The sequence below is a fragment of the Phycodurus eques genome, chromosome 1 (assembly GCF_024500275.1).
Source record: "Phycodurus eques isolate BA_2022a chromosome 1, UOR_Pequ_1.1, whole genome shotgun sequence".
Classification (NCBI taxonomy): domain Eukaryota; kingdom Metazoa; phylum Chordata; class Actinopteri; order Syngnathiformes; family Syngnathidae; genus Phycodurus; species Phycodurus eques.
Genome location: NC_084525.1, coordinates 8,020,554 through 8,044,010, shown reverse-complemented (window position 1 = coordinate 8,044,010; position 23,457 = coordinate 8,020,554). Strand labels below are relative to the sequence as shown.

Here is a 23,457-nt window from a genome sequence, read left to right as displayed (position 1 = left end):
TTATTCTCACTTGGGTCACGGGTGTGCTGGAGCCTATCTCAGCTATCTTTGGGCGAGAGGTGGGGTACACCCTGAACTGGTCACCAGCCAATTGCAGGGCACATATAAACAAACAACCATTCGCACTCACATTCACACCTACGGGCAATTCAGAGTCTTCAATTAACCTACCAAGCATGATTTTCAGAAAGAAAAAGAATAAGAAACCGGAGAAAACCCACGCAGGCACCGGGCAAACATGCAAACTCCGCACAGGCTAGGCCGGATTTGAACCCAGGTTCTCAGACCTGTGAGTCAGATGTGCGAACCAGTCCTACACCGCGCCACCCTTGTATGTCCAAATACTGTCAATTTCAGATATTTTTACAAGTCAATACTATTGGTCTGTCCCTATTTTTACACATGATGAACCAATTCAAAATAATCTGATAACAAATCTATTTAATCTTGAACACTCAACTGTCTGAAAAGTGTTGCAAAACTGCTGGAGCTGTGCAGCATTATGTCGCCTCAAGATTGAAAGTTGGCTGTTTTGTGACAATAACAAGTTAAAATAGGTTAGATACATTTGAGTAAGACTGTTTCATTAAATATTGATCACTGTAATGCGTCAGTGCAGAAGGAACTGGTCAGCCGCAAAGGTAACTCCATGCAGATTCCTATTTAGACCTATTGAACTGCTTAGTCAGCTCATCATTTATTTGTTGCATCGCTCATGACTCCTTTGAGAAAGAGTTTGGGAAGATTATGTAAGCCTTTTTGTGTTGCTCGAGATTCGACGTGAGCGCAGACTTTAATATGCACGGCTGGCGGCGGCGACGTACCCGTATAAATTTAATAAATTACAGCATAACAAATTAGAGATTTCTCATCCAAGACAGAGAGAGAGTTGTGATTGGTTGCAGATTATAATGGACATGTTGGTGTAGGAAACAGTGGTGATGAAGAAGTGATGGGTAAGTTCGGTATCCAGGAAAGGAACTTGCAGGGACAGATGGTGGTAGACTTTGCAAAAAGGATGTAAATGCTTGTAGTGAAGAATTCCAGAAGAGGCATGAACATAGGGTGACCTGCAAGGGCAGGGTAGAAGCACAAAGGTGGATTACATTTTGTGCAGACGATGTAATCTGACAGAGGTTACTGACTGTAAGGTAGTGGTAGGGGAGAGTGTGTGAGATGACTAGTGGTGGGGAGTAAGATTAAGAAGACAAAGGCAGAGCAGAAAACTATGTGATGGAAGTTGAGAAAGGAAGAGTGTTGTACGGCTTTTCGCAAAGAGGTGAGACAGGCTCTCGGTGGACAGGAGGAGCTTCCAGAAGAGTGGCCCACTACAGCCGAGGTGATCAGAGAGACAGGCAGGAGAGTGCTTGATATATCTTCTGGTAGGAAAGGGGAGAAGGAGACTTGGTGGTGGGTCCTCAAAGTACAGGAAATCATACAAGGAAAGGTGTTAGCTAAGAAGAACTGGCACACTGAGGGGACTGAGGAGAGGAGAAAGGAATACATGGAGATGTGACGTAGGCCGAAGGTAGAGGTGGCAAAGGCCAAACAAGAGGCATATGATGACATGTATGCTGGACACTAAAGAAAGAGAAAAGGTTCTATACAGGTTGTCTAGACAGAGGGATACAGATGGGAAGGATACGCAGCAGGTTAGGGTGATTAAGGATGGAGATGGAAATGTGTTGACTGGTGCCAGTAATGTGCTGGATAGTTGCAAAGAATACTTTGGGAGAGAAGGAAGCGTAGAAAAGGCAAGTGTGTTGGACCAAGGAGTAGCAATTATTATTCAGGGGGAAGCTCGAAAGGCACTAAAGAGGATGAAAAATGGAAAGGCAGTTGGCCCTTATGACATACCCGTGGAGGGACCGAAACATCTAGGAGAAGTGGCTGTGGAGTTTTTGACCATGTTGTTCAGCAGAATTTTAGCAGTTGAGAAGAAAAAGTGTGCTGGTACCCATTTTTAAGAACAAAGGTGATGTGCAGAGCTGTGTGAACTATAGAGGAATAAAGTTGATGAGTCACACAATGAAGTTATGGGAAAGAGTAGTGGAGGCTCGACACAGGACAAAAGTGAGTATTTGCGAGCAACAGTATGGTTTCCTGCCTTGGAAGAGGACCACATATGCATTATTTGCCTTGAGAGTCTTGATGGGGAAGTAAAGAGAATGACATAAGGAGCTACATTGTGTCTTTGTAGATCTAGAGGAAATCTATGACAGAGTACCCAGAGAGGAACTGTAGTACTGCATGCAGAACTCTGGAGTGGCAGAGAAGTATGTTAGAATAGTACAGGACATGTATGAGGGCAGCAGAACAGTGGTGAGGTGTGCTGTAGGTGTGACAGAGGAGTTTAAGTTGGAGGTGGACTGCATCAGGGATCAACCCTGAGCCCCTTCCTGTTTGCAGTGGTGATGGATAGGCTGACAGATGAGGTTAGACTAGAATCCCCGTGGACCATGATGTTCGCAGATGACATTGTGATCTGCATTGAAAGCAAAGACCAGGTGCAGGAACTGTTAGAAAGGTGGAGGCATGCATTGGAAAGGAGAGGAATGACGATTAGCCGAAGTAAAACAGAATAAAAAATGAGAGGAGTGGAGGTGGAAGAGTGAGGCTAGAGGGAGAAGAGATAGCGACGGTGGATGACTTTAAATACTTGGGGTCAAGCGTCCAGAGCAATGGTGATTGTGGTAAGGAAGTGAAGAAACGGGTCCAAGCAGGTTGGAACGGGTGGAGGAAGGTGTCAGATCTGTTATGTGACACAAGAGTCTCTGCTAGGATGAAGGGTAAAGTTTATAAGACAGTGGTGAGGCCAGCCATGATGTACAGATTAGAGACAGTGGCACTGAAGAGACAACAGGAAGCAGAGCTGGAGGTGGCGGAAATTAAGATGTTGAGGTTCTCTCTAGGAGTGAACAGGTTGGATAGGGTTAGAAATGAGCTCATCAGAGGGATGGCCAAGGTTAGATGTTTTGGAGACAAAGTTAGAGAGAGCAGACTTTGATAGTTTGGACACGTCCACAGGAGTGAGAGAGTGAGTATATTGGTAGAAGGATGATGAGAATGAAGCTGCCAGGCAAGAGAGCAAGAGAAAGACCAAAGAGAAGATTGATAGACGTAGCGAGGGAAAACATGAGGGAAGTTGGTGTTAGAGAGGAGGATGCAGGAGGTAGGCTAACATGGAAAAGGATGACACGCTGTGGTGGCCCCTAACAGGACAAGCCGAAAGGAAAAGACGAAGAAGAAGAACATTATTTTGGGGTGGTGTTGTGTTGACATTGGTGCATAACGGTATATCATAGCAAAATAAGGTATAATACCATCTTAAACAATGCCGTGTTTGGTAACTGAAGCAAAATGCCGTTAGTTTGAATTCCCGAAGTAGTGATTTTCCCCGACAGCAAAGATAAGTTAAAAAAAATCATCTGACTTGAAACGTCATGAAGGAATATTTTAAACTGTTGACAATCCTCCTTATTACAAGACAGTGTCTCGTCATGAAATGATTTTTCAGTATTGCGTCAAACAAGCAAGCCAACCTACCCGTGTGGCTCCTGTGTGCGTGAGTGAGGGAGGCCAGACAAAGTGACAGTAGTAGACTCCACACACCGACTCTACACATACAAGGGCCCCGCTCCCGCATTCTGCCAGAAAAGAGAGGGGGGGACAAATACATGCATACTTTATTAGAGAACACATACACAAATCCTGTGGCGTCAAATTGTGATGAATGCAGGTTAACTTCCTTCCGGTTTTGTACCTCTGTAAAGCACACATGCATAAAACATGAAGAGCTTTAAGAAAACGGCAAAACATACCAGCCCAACAGGCAGTCGCACATACACTCTGCACTACCTCACCATCTCAGCCAAAAAGAAGAAAAAAAAACATTTAGACATGTAACAATATTGCTTCATGCCTAAATGTTCACACGGTGGGGCGGTTGAGAAAGAACATGGAAGTGAGGAGACAGAAACAAAGAGATAAAGGGTGAGGGAGAAGGGATGTTGGGAAACTCATTCTTTAATTTCCCGTCTGGGAGCCAACTGGAACATCATGTCAACATCAAAAAGGAAGATGAGCCAGGTTGTGCCATGTTAATACAGTTGCCATGTCTTTTTGCGTGTAAATTTGAATGGCTGAAATTCGCTGGCATCTGCTAAATGAACAGCACTGTCATCCCAAACCAAGCCGATTTCACAGCCTTCGCAGGTCTGCTGAAAAAACACATGCAGTCAAAAAAAAAAACATTAAAAACTAAATAAACCAGTAATATTTTATTTATGACAAAGGTTTGATTAATAATGAAACACCTTGCCTTGTTATTACATTCTGAGAGAAGACATCTCTCCCATTACGCGCTGTACTCTAAATAGCATGCAGAAACAGCGGAATTACAGCAGCACATCCCTACATAAAGGTGTTGAAGAGTGACGCATAGGACTAAAGCATTTTGTTACGCTTTGACAGTGGGGAAAAAATGCACACAACAGAGAAACAAACTCCATTTATCAACCTCGGGAAAATACTTTTATTTTGTCGTAAGCTTGTTTATTTTGTGAACTCTGCTATATTTACTGTACATCATTACTGCAGTCTGACAAAGAAAATGCATGTGAGTGCCATATGGGTCTCCAGGAAATATAATGTATAAATGCACAATAAAATTAATTGTAAAATATATTTTGTTTTCAGCAAAGTGTCCTGGACATTGATCTGATTGCATTCTAAATAAATACAATTGAGTCTATTCATTTAGGACAGAGGCGGCATGGTGGACGACTGGTTAGAGCGTCAGCCTCGCAGTTCTGAGGACCGGGGTACAATCCCCGACCCCGCCTGTGTGGAATTTGCATGTGTTCCCCGTACCTGTGTGGGATTTGGGGATTGATTGATTTAAACTACATAAAAACCCTGAAAAAATAGCATTTGTTGCCTCTCCCCACTTGCTAAAATTAAACTTTACCCTGAGATATAATAATTTAAATCCTTTGGAAATACTAGCTTTTTTTATATACTGTATATATCTGTGTTGCTCTACTACAGTATAAAATGTGCTGAGTGTGTGCTGTAAGAGGCTAGACTCCTGCGTTCCCGGGCCGGCTGGAAGACCACAGAGAAAAGGGGGGTAGCCCCGCCGCCACCAGCACCAACCACCACCCAGCGACCAGAACAGGACACAGAAGACAGGCCCACACAAGGCGGGGGGTGTTGAAACCCTACCATGCAGTAGGCCCTGAAGTCAGCTGGGGACCCTACACAGCCCGAGCGAGAGAGGCGCAACGACCACGGGCGGAGCTCCCCGGGGAGAGGGAAGAGGCAGACACAGGTCCGGGGTGCAGCAGCACGACCCCCAGCCACCCACGGAGCGTGGCCGGCGAGCACCTCCCTGGCATTATATTTCTGTGTGACATTCTTTCCCAGGCAGACAAGAATCAAGATTCACTGTTTTAATGAAAGTTTACCAGTTTTTCTTAAAGTTATCCATTTGGCCTCACAGTTCTGAGGTCTGGGGTTCAATCCCCGACCCCGCCTGTGATTTTCTCCGGGCACTCCGGTTTCTTCCCACATCCCAAAAACATGCATGATAGGTTAATTGCAGATTATAAATTGCCCGTAGGTGTGAAGGCTTCGAAAATCAAGTTGCCTGAGATTAGCCAACACACATTTTGAGTTTTATTTTGAGTATTATTGGAGTTGAAGTTGAAAAAAAGACAGAAATTTAAGTTTTGAGAGTTATAACAAGCAAATCTCACCAATTCGGTTGAATGGCCCATACCGTAAATAGGCACTGTATCTGGCTATGCCTTGATTGAGCTTGTTTATAATGTTACCAGACTACCTGCATTAAGATTACCCAGAACACTCCATTCAACATCCAAGTAATTGAGACTGCACACTCGAGATAAACTACAACCACAAAAAAAGTTTTATATCTTCGTGTGAGAGCCATTTAGTGGAGATGCCATGCTGGAGATGTAATTGGAGTCCCTGTAAAAAAAAAAGAAAAAAAGAAATAGGAATAAAAATTCAAAAACCGTTTAGGATTTGACCCTAGCACACACCAATAATTTTTCAGCATTCTATGAATCTTTTTCACATATTCAGGCAAGCTACATCCATGTTTATTTTCATCAATATTCTTCAACTAGTCCAATTGTCAACCAATCTTCAGGTTTTCAGGGGTTACGTATGTGAGTACTGTTATGAGGGATTGTGAATGTGTGTTAAGCCTTGGCTTGACTTTTAAGCAGCGTGTGTGAGTCATCTGGCTATGCAAGGCATTTCTAGAGCCGAGGGAAGCTGCAAAGCCAGACAGGCTGAGCCAAGGCTTTTTCAGGCTGAAGGGCATCATACACACGGAATCATGCACGTTTGTTTTATTGCCACATTTTGTTTCCTTTATTCATCAACACCCACACTTTCCTCTTCTCCTCACGTAAACTCTTCTGGTCGACAATCGTACCTGCTCCCTCTCCAGGTCATTTACACACTCGGATTAGAGTGTGTGATAACGCAGGACCATTTCATCATGACTGCTTGTTTGGTCTGTCTGCCGCAGAGCCGGTGGGTGGGTGACGCGTAACGGCCACAGAAAAGGGAGCGGATGAGAGAAGGGAAAGCATGTGGAAGACCATTGACTGATCCTTCATTAGTGTCAAGTGTATGCACAGATCTGAATCACACACAAACACGCATACAGCCACTTGGATTTAGGGATACCACAGAATATTAAACTGATTGCATGCAAACAATGTTAGTGTTTGAATTTATTGTTTACAGCAGCATGTGTTGAAGATGTTTTGTTCGGCTTCCTCAGGTATTTCTGATAGATGTCACGTCGAGAAGTCTACAACACTTGATGAGATTATCTGCCAGGCAAAATAGTGGCAATAAAGCAGCAGTGGATTTTACAAGCCTGCATGATGTTGCTTTCATTAATCGAACTCAGAAGAGCAAAAGAGAAAGGAAGAGCGAGAGATAGTTGGTGAAAAAGTGGTGGTCTCTGATGAGTTGTGCAGTCTGTTCCATTCCTTTAATTAGTCCCGTTGGAATGCGCTCCACACTCCACGCGCCTCGTCAGCCTCCCCTTTATATCTCCACTCAGTATTTGAGCGTGTGCGCGTCGTGGGCGTGCACGTTTGTATGCATTCTCGCTTAAGCCGGACTGACATCCCGTCAGCGTCTTTGAGTTCTCATAGGTCTACGAGAAAATGCAGTGGAAATATATTAACATTCAAGGTGTATCCATTCCTGGAGATATTTGGAGAACATCCCACAACATCAGTCACAGCAGTAATTAAAAGCAAGTGATCTTTGCAACAAAAACAAAAAACATTTTGTGAAAAAAATAAATGATACATAGAAATTTCACCACAAAATAACAACCTGTTAAGAACAGTAGTGTCAATTACTGTGACATCACCAGATCAACTACTCTGTAGTGGTGCCTGTCACGTAGGTGGTTAGGGCGAGGGCGAGTAACACAAGGTAAGAAGATGGTGGACCCAATTGCAGGGAAGCAGGGAGGCAAGGCAGGAGTGCGGAGTCTCAAAATAATATTTAATCTTAGAAAAGGGAAAACTGAACAAAGTCCCACAACAGATACCAATCAAATCAAAGTAACAAAGAAACACTCGAATATCTAAAACTGGAAACAAACTATGACCTGTGAGTAAGACGTGGAATGGAAAGGGAAAATGACACCTGACAATGACATACCAAAATGATAAAGACAACTGGCGACTATGACATGGCAAAGACATGTGACAACGACAATGAACCGACAAGAACTGAAAGAAACCAGGGAACTAAATACAAACAGATAGACGAGACAACGAGGAACACCTGGACAAGACATGAGTGGCTGGAGAGAGCTGATTGGTCGACACAAAGCAGACGAGAACAGGTGGACACAATAACTTAATGAGCACACACAAACATGGAACACAGGAAAACATGGAACAAAACTAAACACAACCCAAACCAAAACACAGACCATGACAGTACCCCCCCTCTAAAGGAACGGATCCCAGACGTTCCCCAAACAAGAACCAAAAAGTCACCAACCCAGGGTGGGTGGAAGGGGGCCTGGAGGAGGGTACAGAGTCCACCCCTCAGGTCAGTCTGGTGGCCATCCAGGCCACCCAGGGTGAGGTGCTTGGCTGAGCGGTTCAGGAGGTCGTCCAGGACGCCAAGCACCAGGGTCTTTACAGGGCCATTCAGCCACGGTGCCGAAGCCAATGGTAATGCAGGGGCCAGGCAATAGGGTTGGGTGGCGGCCGCTGGACGAACGCCGCTGGAGCAAGGACGGGTGACGGCCGCTGGGCGAGCGCCGCCGGAGCGGGGTCAGGTGGCGGCCACTGGACGAGCGCCGCCGGAGCGAGGACGGGTGGCGGCCGCTGGACGAGCGCCGCCGGAGCAAGGACGGGTGGCGGCCGCTGGACGAGCGCCGCCGCAGCAAGGACGGGTGGCGGCCGCTGGACGAGCGCCGCCGGAGCAAGGACGGGTGACGGCCGCTGGACGAGCGCCGCCGGAGCAAGGACGGGTGGCGGCCGCTGGACTAGCACCGCCGAAGCAAGGACGGGTGGCGGCCGCTGGACGAGCGCCGCCGGAGCAAGGACAGGTGGCGGCCGCTGGACGAGCGCCGCCGGAGCAAGGACGGGTGGCGGCCGCTGGACTAGCGCCGCCGGAGCAAGGACGGGTGGCGGCCGCTGGACGAGCGCCGCCGGAGCAAGGACGGGTGGCGGCCGCTGGACGAGCGCCGCCGAAGCGGAGTCGGGTGGCGGCCGCTGGACGAGCGCCGCCGGAGCAAGGACGGGTGGCGGCCGCTGGACGAGCGCCGCCAGAGCAAGGACGGGTGGCGGCCGCTGGATGAGCGCCGCCGGAGCGGGAACCTGGCGGAGCTGCCGAGGAGCAGGAGGGGGAACCTGGCGCAGCTGCCGAGGAGCAGGAACGGGAACCTGGCGCAGCTGCCGAGGAGCAGGAACGGGAACCTGGCGCAGCTGCCGGGGAGTAAGAACGGGAGCCTGGCGCAGCTGCCGAGGAACAGGAACGGGAGCCTGGCGCAGCTGCCGAGGAAGCGGCTGTTGTCGTCTCGTCGTAGGGGGAGGGGGTTTCAATATCTGGTGGACTGGGAGGGCTATGGGCCTGAGGTAACGTTCATGGGTACCGTCTGCGTTTATCATGGATGATTCGCTCATTCGGGACTTCCACGTTGCCCATCCAGGGGTCCCAGGGCCGTCTGGGGCCGGCCGTTAAGGGGGGGGGGGGTACTGTCATGTGTGTGTCTGTGTGTGTGTGTTCCAGGTTTTGTCTTCCTCTTCCTCGTTTCTCACACACCTGCTCCTGTGAGCATCTTCACCACCTGTGCCTCGTTCATACCTAATTACCGGTTGTATTTAACCTCGGGTCTCATTCCCTCTCGTCGCCAGTTCGTTGTACCTTGTCGTCACGTTCCAGCATTCCTTGTCACAGACTCACAGTAAGACTTTGACCCTGTTCCGATTATCAACCTTGCCTCTTTGCCTCATGTTCTTGGATACTGTTGCCTGTCTTGGATTGCCTGCCCGTGTACCGACCTATGCCCGTCTATTAAACCTCTCTTTTTGGAAACTGTCCATTTGTTTTGGAGTCGTGCATTTTTGGGTCCTATCCTCTGTTCCGTTCATGACAGTGCCTTGAGATATGAGTTTAATTTGTTCCATCATCACACTGGTAAAAACACTCATCTCTCAAATCACCTTTCCCCATTGAAAGGAATGGAAATGCCATTAGCCTGTTGCAGTATAATATGGACATACGGAGATACATCCATCCATCCATTTTCTTCCACTCTTCCGAGGTCAGGTCGCGGGGGCAGTAGCTTTAGCAGGGAAGCCCAGATTTCCCTCTTCCCAGCCACTTCCTCCAGCTCTTCCGAGGGGATCCCGGGGCGTTCCCAGGCAAGCCGAGAAACGTAGTCTCTCCAGCGAGTCCTGAGTCGTCCCCGGGGTCTCATCCCGGTGGGACGTGCTCACCAGGGAGGCATCACAAACAGATGCCCGAGCCAATGCCATTTGTTAGCCCATATATGGCGTTTTGCATTGTTTGTTAGTATTAAGCTGCTAAACAGACTCATCTAAAGCAAAGCTACTGTACATGGCTGTTTTAAATACACATGTAATTATTTTTGTTTTATATTTAGTTTGACAGTAAACTTCAACTGGGAATTGATGGCAATAAAAGGTTTGAAGCCTTATTTTAAAGAATTGCCGAACTGCAGCTTGAGTGGAGTTGACTGCCACCACCAGCACGTGTGTCTCAAATGTTTTGTTTAGTCACTTGTATTTCAAGACAACACTGAATTTGCTTTTGATATCGATGAAATAGATCAGGAATCAGAATAACCCTTTAAGGATAATCTTTATCATGGCAACGTTATCAGAAGGTGTAGGAGAACATTTGCCCATACGTTAATATAAATGTTCCTAACTATTAGTGCTCCCTTTCTGTATATCAAGGGCAGCTTCCATGAGAAAAATAAGCTGGGAAAAAGTGCACCTCTGAATAGAAAACCCCAGGTATAAATTCTATGATCCTTATTATGGAATAGCAAAATAACTGAGTCTCCTGGGTAACAGAGTTGGCTAAGGTCAACAAGATACTCACAGTAACTAGCTATGCTGTTAAAAGTCACCGAATCTGTCATGGATCTGTGTTTTTGTTTGGGTTGTGGGTAGTTTTGTTTCATGTTTTCCTTTGTTCCATGTTGTCATGTTGTGCGCTCATTTAGTTATTGTGTCCACCTGTTCTCCTCAACCTTCTACCTTGTGTCGACCAATCAGCTCCCCCCAGCTGCTCGTGTCTTGTCCAGGTGTTCCTCGTTGTCTCGTCAATCTGTTTGTATTTAGTTCCCTGGTTTCTTTCAGGTCTTGGTGGTTCATTGTCATTGTTAGGGGTCATTGTCTCCGTCTGTGCCACGTCTTAGTTACCAGTCATGTTTTGTTTCCAGTTTTAGGTATATTCAAGTGTTTCTTTGTTACTTTGGTTATCTGTTGCGGGACTTTGTTTAGTTTGCTTTATCCATGTTCCTTGTTTGCCTTTTTTTGGGTAAATTAAATATAATTTTTTGAGAATTATACTCTGCCTTGCCTCACTGCTTCCCTGCACTTGGGTCTTCTATGTTTTTGCCTTGCCTTCCTCACCTTCAAAACCCCCCTTGTGACAGAATCCGATAAAAGCTATTCACTGAAAGAAAGAGTAGGCCTACAGGTAGATGATCAAATGAAGAGGGACAGACAAGCAGAATTTAGTAAATCCCCACCTATAGGCATATTTTTCTGAGGAATCAATCTTGCCGTTCGCTGAAAAACTCTCTCATTCAGGTGTTTTCATGTTTTCTTCTGTAATACCCTACAAATCCACAAGATGGTGGTAAAGCCCTGGCTCATAGCAAAATAATTGGTTACAAGGAATTATTGTTGAAGTGATACATCGAAACTGAGAGAAGGTCTTTGTATGTCAGGGAGGAGCTAAATTTAGCCTGGGTTAATAATGGAAGTTGAGTTTTTCCTGTTTGTACATGTACGTGAGCACTGCCAGTGCATTTTTTTTACCATTTTTAAATGTCAAAGTGTTTTGGGATCATAGTTTGGTATATTTACAGTTTAAACAAGAGTTGTCCTAGTCCGATCACGTGATTGGAAATCGGGGCTGATCAGCAGTCTGTGCGTCTGCTCTGCAGCTTCTGTGTTCTGTTCTGCTTTGTTCCAAAAGTTTGTGATCAGTTTTCAAAAGCTGCGTTTTTAAGAAAAAGGAGGCATGAAGGTTGACGTAAAAACATTTTACTTACACGGCCGACAGTCAGGGCAAGCCGAAAGATACTACGAACTAAACTCGGTCTTCAACGAGAGCACAGTGACAACTCTTTAACTTCCAATAACAACCCAGGCTTTGTCCAAAACTTTGTCCTCCCTCACATCCAAAGATCTCTGTCAAGATGTATCACTTCAATGCTTCCTTAACACCAGTTACTACTTTCCTACTGGGCAGAGCTATGGTGCCATCGTGTGTCATCTTAGGGCATTATAGACGGAGCACAAAAATGTGAATGGGTGAGTTTTTCAGTGGACGATTGAGGCTGATACTATTTACGCCTATTGCTAGCTTGAGTGTAGTGGGTGCAGGTTCCTATTTGAACTTGTACATTGTTTTACCAGTGAAACAAAAGAAAAGCTGAAATCCTCAAGGGAAAATTCAATTGTCAGAACAACTCTGTGTATTCCTCTGACTTAATTGAAGCATCTCTTTGGCCGCCAGAATCTATCCAAACTAATTGCAACCTCAAGAGGTTTCAGCTGTGTGATGGTCCCCGAGTACAGCCAGGAGCGTGTGTGGGCGTGTCTGTTTGTGTTTGCATGCATTTTTGTGTGGTTCAAGTGTGTTTTACCTAATGAAATACACAATTTGGCCTTTGCATTACACTCCATGTGGCTTGTAGACAAAGCCAGTGGCTCTAAATTAAGCCTGGAATTGAACATGAATTGCGGAAATTCAGCCATGTGTGTGTTTGCGCGTGCACCATCACACTCTCATTAAAAGAGAGTTTTCTGCAACCCCAACAGAATGCACATCACAGACTTGACATTTCCATCTTTCAAATCAGCTTTTGCCTCTTCCTGGTATACATGCATGTCCTCAACACATCCCGAAAGCTTGATTCAACCCAAGGGTGTCACACTCCATCCATCTCCCCCTCCCCTCGCTCCGTCTCTCTCTTCTCTCGTTTTGCATCGCTCCGTCTCCGTCGCTCGCTTTGCCAACCTGGAGAACTTGTTTCACCTCAAGGTACAATCCCGATGTCACTATAAATCCGTCGTCTACGAGGCCCCTAAAACACCCTGAGGTCAAACAGACGTGCACACGTGTACAAACGACGCTTCGCTGTAGTGCGCCTGCTGACAATGCAGATCCAGGTGGTAAAAATGCAGTTATGTTGACTGAGCCCAACATCATTAAGCGATACAAAAAAAATATACCCAGCCCTCACATGCAAGCTCCTGCTATACACATGACAATAATATGCATGTTTTTATTGCATTTTCAACCTGATTCTGAGGTAATAACAAAACCGTTGAATCACAAAAAAATATATATCTGTATATCACCTGCCAAATGCCAAGTAAAGAACTGACAAGCTGGAGCACAAAACCTGTATTCAGACATACATGTTTGAGATAGTTCAGGGCAGGTTTTGTTTCAACATGTGAGTCAAAATGCAAATTTGAGCTGGAGATGGAGAACGTGGAAGTAAGAAAGCACGGTGATGATGTGCGGGGTGAGAAGTATGACTTTTTCAAGAAACAAGTGTATGCTGACCTCAGGACAGCATCTTTTCCAGGGACAACCATCCAATTAAAATTCCATGTATTATATGTTTTTTAATGGAAATGTAACCTGATTTGTTCTCCGTAGGACAGGTGAAGATTGAATAAATGTCAATGACGTCATCAACAACTAGTGATGTCGACATGGCTTTCATCATATAAAGGTCTACTTAAGAAAATATGAAGTCATGCAACCCCTAGCGCTAACCCTGGAGAGTCACAGTCACTAGCAATGTTGCAAGTAAATCCTAAGCACTAAAGACAGACATCTCAGCAGAACAACACTGGAAGCAACACCTGCCTCTGAGTGACACACACGCACACTTAATCATGAGCACTCCCACACAAAGTGGCATGCAATCTGAATTTTTTAAAAAAAGAAAAAAAGAAAAGAAAAACATCTCCAACCTTCCATGTGTGCGAGTGGAGGAGGACTGTCAGTGTCATTGCTTACGTTTCATGTAGACAAAAATTTGGATGAAAGTGATGGAAAAGCAGAAAACTATGAGAAGAAAGGTGTCATATCCTGTTTTGTTTGCTTGTTTCCTGTGTGGAATTTTCTGTTGTGTTGCAGTCCCTGTGTGCAGGTCGGTGGGCGGAGTCTCTCACGATGCAGCTGCTTGGGATTTGTCATCAGCAGTGTATTTAAGCATGGGAGACACAGGAGAAAAATGCTGAGAAATTGTACTTAGCTTGTGGCTATTACCTTGCCGGCTTTGTTATATTCTCACGCATTCCCACGTTCGTTCCGTCCTGCCAGTAGCTCTTTTTGTCTGCTGTTTTTCTCGTAAGTACTACTGTGTTTGTTTTTCTGTTCTTGTTTCTCTTCCTTGTGTAGGTTAGAGTTTGTTCTCCTAGCTTCCTTTTAGTGTTTTCCTCCTGTGGCTCTCTGCCCACCGTCCTTATTGAAGTACCGGTCCACTAGATGGTTTTTCACGTTGCCCTTCTGTCACGTCGCTTTCTGTTTATAGTCCTCTTTTCATGTCAGCGTGTTCCCTTTTGTTGAATAAAGTCTGTAAACCTGCATCTTCTGTTGTTTTGGGGTCCAAATATATTGTTTGACACCGCTATAACAAAAGGAGAGGTTAAGATGACTTGGAACATTCTACAGGGCTTTCTTTATTTTAATTAGTGCTGAAAATGGAACACAGCCTAGGTGAAATGGCACTGGCTCATCATCTTTGCTTCCCTTCTTTTATTCCCTTATTTCCTCTCTGCCAAGATTATCTGAGGACCAACATGGATATCATAACAGGCCATTGCGCTAATGACTGTGGCACTTTCTGCTCTTGTTCAGTAACTTTCCCTAACTCCCCCGGTTAAGACTTATTTCCCTGCCCTAAATGCATAATTTTGTAAATGAAGCATCTGCTTGGGTGGTCTCAGTAGGCCCCTGTGTGTTTCTGGCTCAGGCTCACACACATGCAAACACGCACGCCATCATTCAAAAATAGTTTGGCTGCCTTCCTTACAGTTTGAAGGGAACTAACAACTTTCATTGAAAAATACAGAATCTGAATTCCCACTACAGTGTCATCTTAAGTGCATAAATCCTTGTTGACAATGTATTATTATTGGTATTACCAACTATTCAATTTTCTATAATGCTAATCCTTGTGAGGGATGTGTGTGCGCTAGAGCCGACTTTGGGCAGGAGATGGGGTACACCCTGGTCTTGATGCCAGCCAATTACAGGTCACATACAATCATTCACACCTATGGAGCTATCTGCTGTGCAAAATGTCATTTCTATATTTCTGTGAATTTTCTGCTTCATGAGGCATTGAGAGAAATATTTTAATGTGTTGATATTTTTCCTTCCCTACTTGCTGAGGTCAGGAATTGAGGTGGCCAATCAAAATGCATCAATCGGTCACATGATTTTATGATGGCGGCCATCAGCGACTACATATTGGAGGGTAAATTTGTCGTCACGATTCATTGTCAGTGGACCATACTGTATGCAATGCATTAAGCATTTCCTGTGGAAGGATTAGGCGGTGTAAACATTTCCTGGGTCAAATTGTTTCATGCTACTGGGAAAAATAATTGTGTAATAATATGGGGTTGGGTAATGTCAATAGTTTGGTGATGGTACTTTTATCAAGGTAGAAAGTTCAAGGTTTTTTTTTTTTTTTAATTTAATAAATACCAAGCGATAGCTCCTCAAGTCAACACTGTTCTGCGACAACTGGGTTTTGAGTTTCAACACGTTTCCCTTGTTGTCAGTATGCGTTTGCCTGGTGACCAGAAGTTAGCACGCTGCCATATAAGCCATTAAATGAGGAGTAACATTTCGTTGTTGCATTCGGTTTCATTCACGAAAAGGGACAAAGCAACGTCTGGCCACATATTGACCAATTCTACTAAGTTCCTGTGTGGACACAACCATTGAGTGTTTGATAAACTTAACATGCCTCTTTTTGGAATACAGTAGGAAACCAGAGTACCTGTGGGGAGCTGAGGTTGGAAGTGCGAGGCAGATCTCCTATCCACTCCATCCAGTGCTGCCTATTATCATTTTTGGTCTTTTTAAATATGTTCCCAGTTTCATTGCCACAGTCATTAAAAGCAGCCCTTGCTATGAATAACATGTAGTCCATACAGTACTGTATAGTGGGCAGCCCTGCAGGGTGCAGAATTCCATGGTCATTCTATTCATTCCGCTCATCTTCACTCGTGATGCTGGCTTACTTTTTATTCATGCTTCAGCATTGAGTCACCAGCTGCTTCTTAGTCGTTGTGGAAGTAGGTCTCCTAGTGATCAACAGTTCCCACATATGCACTTTATATAACCCATCTTCCTTGGGGCCTGCTCTTAAAGTAGCACTCCATCAACTCAAGGTCTTCAACTTGTTAGTTTGCTCATACAAAGGGTGTGCACGTAATGTCACAGAAGGCTGAATTTAGAGGTGGTTAAGAAACTGATGGCAGCTTTAGTGTTTTGCTGGTATGGTGCAAAATAAATAAATAAACAAAACTGGAAATATACCACAAAATAGGCTATGACAAATGAAGCAATTTTCTTCTTTCCTCCACTTTTTTTTTTCTCATTCACATCTCTGTGACACAGTGATACTTTTTGGAGGTCAGCCAACAGCCGGAGGAAACGGGCTGATAAATGGATACGTGATCACTAGCTGTAATTACAGTGTCAAATGAATTGCTATCCATCCAGTATATGCACAGGTTGTGTGTGCGTGCGTGTGTATATTTCTAACGTCCTTCGTAGCTTCCCGCATATGCACTTGCAATTTCAGAACACACAACAACAGATGGGCTCCAGTGACACACATATGCATGCAAATTCACACGCAGGCAAGCAACATCAATTATCATACTACAAAATAAAAGGAGCGTGTTCTGAAGTTATTCAAACTATTTGCATTCCTGTGTTCTGGAACAGGGGTGTGGGAGGGAGTACTGTCATCACAGCAAACTATTGCTGTCTAGCCTCATGGCAAGGCAGGTTAGCAGCCACAATATGATTTCTCATATCAGGATACAGTTTACAGAGCCAGAATATCTGGTAACTCTTTGGCACAAGGATACACCAACCAATACTGCAGCTAACAAATCCGAGTATGCCACTGAGTTTTACACAATGCACATCCTTTACCACACGGGTGTCAAACTCAAGGCCCGGGGGCCAGATGCGGCCCGCCACATCATTTTATGTGGCCCGTGAAAGCAAATCATGCTCGTCAACTTCTGTGATTTTTGCTCAAATCTGTACCCGAATTCCAAATTGTCATAATAATAATGTTGCATTTTTTTCTGTTACCAAACCCTTCTTCTACAGTAACTTAAACAATACTTGAACAAACTATTATCCTTGTCTTCTGATTTCAAAACAAGTTATCCCTCAATTTGTTGTGTAATGGTAATGTTTTGGTGATGATTAAACATTTATGTGGTTTCACTGTTGTAACAGCCCTCTGAGGGATATCATAACTACAATGCGGCCCGAGACAAAAAAAAGAGTTTGACACCTGCTCTCCCACCAGGAATGTCATGATGAACTGAATTCAACAGAGCAGGCTGACTGGGCTGTCGAGAATTAGGATCAGACAGATTGAAGACTTATTTTATTTTTTTTTTTTCCTTCAAGAATGAAGAATGTACGCTAATGAAGCTTAGGTCTAGGACTAAAGAAAGACAGCTCTTTCAACATTTGGGGTCAAAATGCTGTTAAAATGAATGCGAGGGGGAGAGACAAAGAGCTAAAATACAAAAAGACAAGGTATGAGTTTGATTCACAATACCTTTTGGAAGGCTGTGGTTAGTTGTGCTGTACAAATTAATTGCCATTTAAATCAACAATGCTTTGAAATTTTAAATTTGGCTTGGACGATATGAATAGGAATGGTGACTCTGTCTTTGCCATGGTGACCCCGCATTGCACACTTTAGTGGTCTCAAGTTATAATTAAGTGGACTAGCACAAACGACTCTTGTCTTGCATGCGTGCTTACATTTGAACCAAAAGGTCGCTAGGCATCTTTTACCTTGAGCTGCTTAGTAGTAGCCTCTTTAATATTTATTATTTAATATCTATCTAACCACACCTCAGTCTGCTTCACCACAGCAGTCAATGCTCAGTCAATTCACCACAGCAGCTGTACAGTATCTTACAACTGCTCCTTATTTTTACTTTTATTGACTGTGTTGACTTGAATAAATTCTACTCTGAACAAATGTTCTTATGTTTCTTATCTTCTTATGCTTATTACTATTTCCAGTTCAATAAATTTAGTTTCTATTCCATATTTTAACTCAAAAGGATTGAAACTAGGGCAACTTTTTTTGTTATTATTATTTTATCAAGAATCATCCATTCAATTTTGCCAGTACAATATTGACATCTGGAGTGTTACTGTGACCTTTAGTGGCTGGTTTGGTTTTGTATATCCGTTAAATCTGGGCAGATGTTAGCCACACTCTCTGTAATTTGAGTTTATAATACCTGGCCTCGTGCAGCCGGACTCCCACAAGACATGCTGACATTGTGGATCCGTTTACAAAACATGGCTGACTCAAGTCTGATGACAGCGCCATCCATCCATTTTCTATCGCGTTGATCTGAACCTTTATAAGTGCCTTAAACATTTATTAATTTTGTATGCATTTTTATAACGTTGTTGTTTGAGGAGTCTTACGTGATTTGCGCATTTGCAGTGGCACGTGGATGGCGGAGGAGAATTGTTACAGTCAAAAGTCTAGAAGATAACGTGTGCATGATGAGAAAGTATGCCAACCAAAATGGCAAGATGTCATCCAAATACACATGCATGCAAACAGATTGGTATGGTTATCATTTGCCTGTTTTACCAAAGTGGTTTGTGTTTATGTGACGTTTAGTAGTAAAGATATTGCTGTGTCGCGGTCATCAAGTAAGTCTCAATCCACTACCGGAAGTGGTATCATTTTGAGTAATTTTGAATTTTGACAAAAACCCAGTCATAGCTGGCCTCCCCTTAGAGTCTCAAGCAGTGAAAATCACAATGAAATCAGGGGTGTCTTTCGATGGATAAAGTATAAGAGTGCATCCCTGGATGTGAGGTTTTGAGCAGGGGACGAATTGTTGGTCTACTAAAAACTGAAGCTTACTGAAACCTGAAGTCAATAAAAAATGACCGAAGAGAAAATGTGTCCTAAACTTCTTAAACACCTAACCTATAATTCCATTACAACAAGCTGGAATTTTTTTGACTTGAGTTCGTTGTCACATTTCTGTGGGGCCAATTATGTATTACTCGTGCACTCACTGTAGTTGTCTCGCCATGCTGCACTATTTGCATATACTGGCCACTCATGCCAGAGTAGCATCTGCTCCATTTGCACACTGATTGAGGAGTATCTGTAACATTTGCACAACTAACATTGTCCCAGATGATCGCACTACTCGTCACTTTAAACCGCATACACTCCTTGAAGTCTCAGCGCCCTTTGCACAATGGTCATTGCACCGGACTATCGCAATATTAGTCATTCGAACTGCTCGAAGTGCTAGAGGACTCTGCATCTTTTTGCACAATTGTTTTTTGTCAATGTCTTTATGTCCCCAAAGTGTTCTGTAAATTGACTGTCTGTTGTACTAGAGCGGCTCCAACTACCGGAGACAAATTCCTTGTGTGTTTTGGACATACTTGGCAAATAAAGATGATTCTGAGTCTGATGAAAAGTACAAATCGGTTGAACCTAAATTTACATATTTTCCTACAGTTGCTTTGTGACATATGAAAGTGTCAAGCCGGTGAGGCTGCATTGTGACTCCTTACGCTGCGCACTCTCAGCACTTGCGAAGCACTGAGGCAGAACAGCTGCTATGCTGAGGTGCGCAGCAAAAAATGTAATACAATAAAATGGCTCATTAAAATGTAAGACAAATAATAAAATGTGAAGAATATTCTTAGATTAGAAGGTACGATATTGCCTCACTCTGGAAAATGTGTCCTAGTTAGCGCCCTGCTGCTATACACACACAAAGCCGTAATTCTTTAGCAGCTTTCTCTCTTGCATGTACAACTTTAATATTCTCCTTTGGCTTGATTGAGCGAGCACCGACATTTTTTATTATCGCTGACTAATATTTGTATCTGTTAACACTGCAAAACTCCATTTGCTGTACGCACACCAAATGTCAAAGTACCTTCCTTAAAACATGCCACTGATGCCAACACAAAATGTATGCATAATATAACATCGCTCTGTCAGACTTTCACACATATGTGCTGTCCTGTGATTTGAGGACATTTCTACTCGCTGAATGTATTGGCGCAAGGTGTCCTGACACATTTCTGCATCTGCAAATTGGGTGAACAAATAGATCTGTAATTCTCAGCTATGTGAAATGCATGAATCCTGCTGATCCGTAATGCATTAATGTTATTCATTTTCACGCCTGGCCCTGGCCCGCTTACTCAAAGGCTGTTTTCCATATTCTTTTAATCAAATTTGCATGCATTAACTTCCAGAATGTTTCACGCTTGACTCTTGAGACTTTGGATACTTCTGGAAAGGTTTGTAAGACAAAGGTAATTTCCGATCCATGCAACCATACATTATATTTGTCGACCTGTTGTTCATCTTGCAGCTCCTAGAAGCAAGTTGAGTCATTTTCAGAGCATGGCAGAATAAATGGTAACCTCCAGCTATTTGTAAAATAATATAATTTTCTATTCCTTTCTTTTCACAAAGTCTTGATTACGGTCATTATCCATCTGCAATCTAAACTGACAGTTTAGTAGCAATTGTCATACAAAGCCTTTTGTAAGTTGTGCAAAACATTTCCCACAATGCAAGCTTTTATGAACAACTCAAGGCAATAACCTTCCTGGTCTGCTCTGCAATACTCAGGAAACATCTGTGTGACCTACCCTGTCAAAAGTCAGACCTCAACGTGCCTATAATATCATTTTCATTGTTGTTGTTTTTTTAAATACTAATATGTTTGAAGGTAAGTGCTGAAAACGTGCAAAGACAGAACAATTTAGTACTGAACTGTTGAGCTATAGCGTCAAACAGTTTTTCACCATTTCAGTTGTCCAGATTTTTGGGGCGAGGTTTAAATGGCGGTGCGCTGGCACAAACCGGGAACAGCATGAGTCGGCCCTCCCCCGCTGCATAAATACTGAGCGCCCTCTGTGGCTATCCTTCGCAATTGTGAGTTACTGAGAGACTAAGACTAAGAGAATGTGGCTGCCCTTGTCTCCCACATCAAAAGCCGCCACTGCATGTGGCCACACTTCCAGTCTTCTGGGACTTCTTCCCTCTCCTAAATCTTTTTTAATAAGAACTGAAGCATTTCCCCTGATGCTGTTGAATTTTAATAATCCCCTTTATTTCTCATTTCTATTTATTTCCCACTGTTTTCTGTGTGTAAAACTGTAGTTATTTTCTATCAAATTAATTTTTTTACACTGTATATATATTTTTGGAATGGAAGAATTACATTATTTGCTATATTGCTTTAGAGTTTGTATTTAGACTTTCTGGAACAAATCAATCACGTCAACTGAGGTTCCACTGTACTCTTGAGAACACATTTCAAGTCAGTTGTGATGAAGGCTGTATTTATGGGTCACTAAACTATCCATTTTCTAGAAATAAAAGTACAACTTTTTAACATCTGTTAACTTTGTGACGCAGCGCCTGTGGGTCCGAATTAAGCACCAATCAGCTAAAGGCAGTGGTGTCAGTAAATGATAGTGTTGCTTTTGCCCCTTGCTGGTTTTACTATCAAGCAGCTGCAGTTAGCTGTGGGGTGCTGTCACACAAATACACAACAGAGGACAAACAATTCAGTGGACAAAGATACGAAAAGAATTACAAGAGCAGTCTGTTTTTTAGTTTTTGTTTTGTTTTTTTTCCACAAGGGAAATGTTCTTGTGCATTTCTTACACAGCTACAGAGAACATGTGATGGCGCCACCATCACACCTGATTCCTGCTGAGCCTGTCCGGAGAAGAACACACATGCATGTGCAGCCGCGTATTCCACCTCATTATGTCTCATTACGGGATGCTCTCTACAAGGTCTGGCATGATGTTCACAAGCTCTCTCTCACACACACACACACACACATGCACTCGCACACACACACATACACAGAAAGCGAGAACCAGGGTCCCATTGCCTCTGACCGCACATTGCCAAAATAAACAGCATCAGCCCTGTTGACACAGATCTCTCTCTGCAATGGTGACTCGAACATACAACTGCTTGTCTCCCGCATACACACACTCAAATAAAAATCTGTCTACACACAGTACAAACACATCTAGCAGACAGATGTGCTAAAATGCGCACACACAGCAGGGAGAAGAGGATCATCAGGATACTGATCTTACACACACAAATGAATATACCTCGAACGGGTTAGAGGTCAAGTGATTTCCACGCAGCCATCTTTAATCTCTGCTGTGTTTTGGTCGGGCGGTGTTGACATCTGACCCACATGCATTTTCCTCTCATATTTGACCTTTAACACAGCTGGACGGAACAAACTGTAAAGAGTAAAGCCCGGATGCGAAAATGTAGATGGCAGCAAAGCCATGCAGGAGAAACTCCCAATGGAAATCTCCTAGATGAATCTCTTAATATTTTTCATTTGTCCATTGATTGTATTTATCTGTTTGTTACAAAATTAATGTTTATTAAAAAAACAAAAAAAAAGACCTCAATCAGAATCAGATCAGAATCAGAATCATCTTTATTTGCCAAGTATGTCCAAAAACACACAAGGAATTTGTCTCCGGTAGTTGGAGCCGCTCTAGTACGACAACAGACAGTCAATTTACAGAACACTTTGGAGACACAAAGACATTGACAAAAAAAAAAACAATCACTGAGCAGTAAAGGGTTGCTAGTTATCTGGTAATGACTTTTTTAAATTTATTTTTTTTGACAATTGTGCAAAAAGATGCAGAGTCCTCTAGCACTTCGAGCAGTTCGAATGACTAATATTGCGATAGTCCGGTGCAATGACCATTGTGCAAAGGGCGCTGAGACTTCAAGGAGTGTATGCGGTTTAAAGTGACGAGTAGTGCGATCATCTGGGACAATGTTGGTTGTGCAAATGTTGCAGATACTCCTCAATCAGTGTGCAAATGGAGCAGATGCTACTCTGGCATGAGTGGCCAGTATATGCAAATAGTGCAGCATGGCGAGACAACTACAGTGAGTGCACGAGTAATACATAATTGGCCCCACAGAAATGTGACAATGAACTCAAGGCAAAAAATTTCCAGCTTGTTGTAATGGAATTATAGGTTAGGTGTTTAAGAAGTTGATCGCAAGAGGGATGAAGCTGTTGGAATGTCTACTAGTTCTAGTTTGCGTTGATCGGTAGCGCCTACCTGAGGGAAGTAGCTGGAAGAGCCGGTGACCGGGGTGCGGAGGGTACGAGAGGACTTTGCACACCCTTGTCTTAGTTCTGGCAGCGTGCAAGTCCTCAATGGTGGGTAGGGGGGTACCGACAATCCTTTCAGCAGTTTTGATTGTCCATTGCAGTCGGAGTTTGTCCTTTTTTGTAGCAGCACCAAACCAGACTGTGATGGAAGAACACAGGACCGATTCGATGACCG

At 43.7% G+C, this 23,457-nt stretch overlaps 1 protein-coding gene across 1 annotated transcript in view; it reads right to left on the bottom strand.

The window, feature by feature from the left end:
* The window catches only part of LOC133401707 (chemokine-like protein TAFA-2), an 87,397-nt gene that overhangs the window by 44,369 nt on the left and 19,571 nt on the right, over positions 1-23,457 (bottom strand). Inside the window, exon 2 of the mRNA XM_061675038.1 lies at positions 3,547-3,647. Within this exon, the coding sequence (XP_061531022.1) occupies positions 3,547-3,646 (100 nt within the window). The 5' untranslated portion in view covers position 3,647. The remainder of the gene's footprint in view (positions 1-3,546; positions 3,648-23,457) is intronic.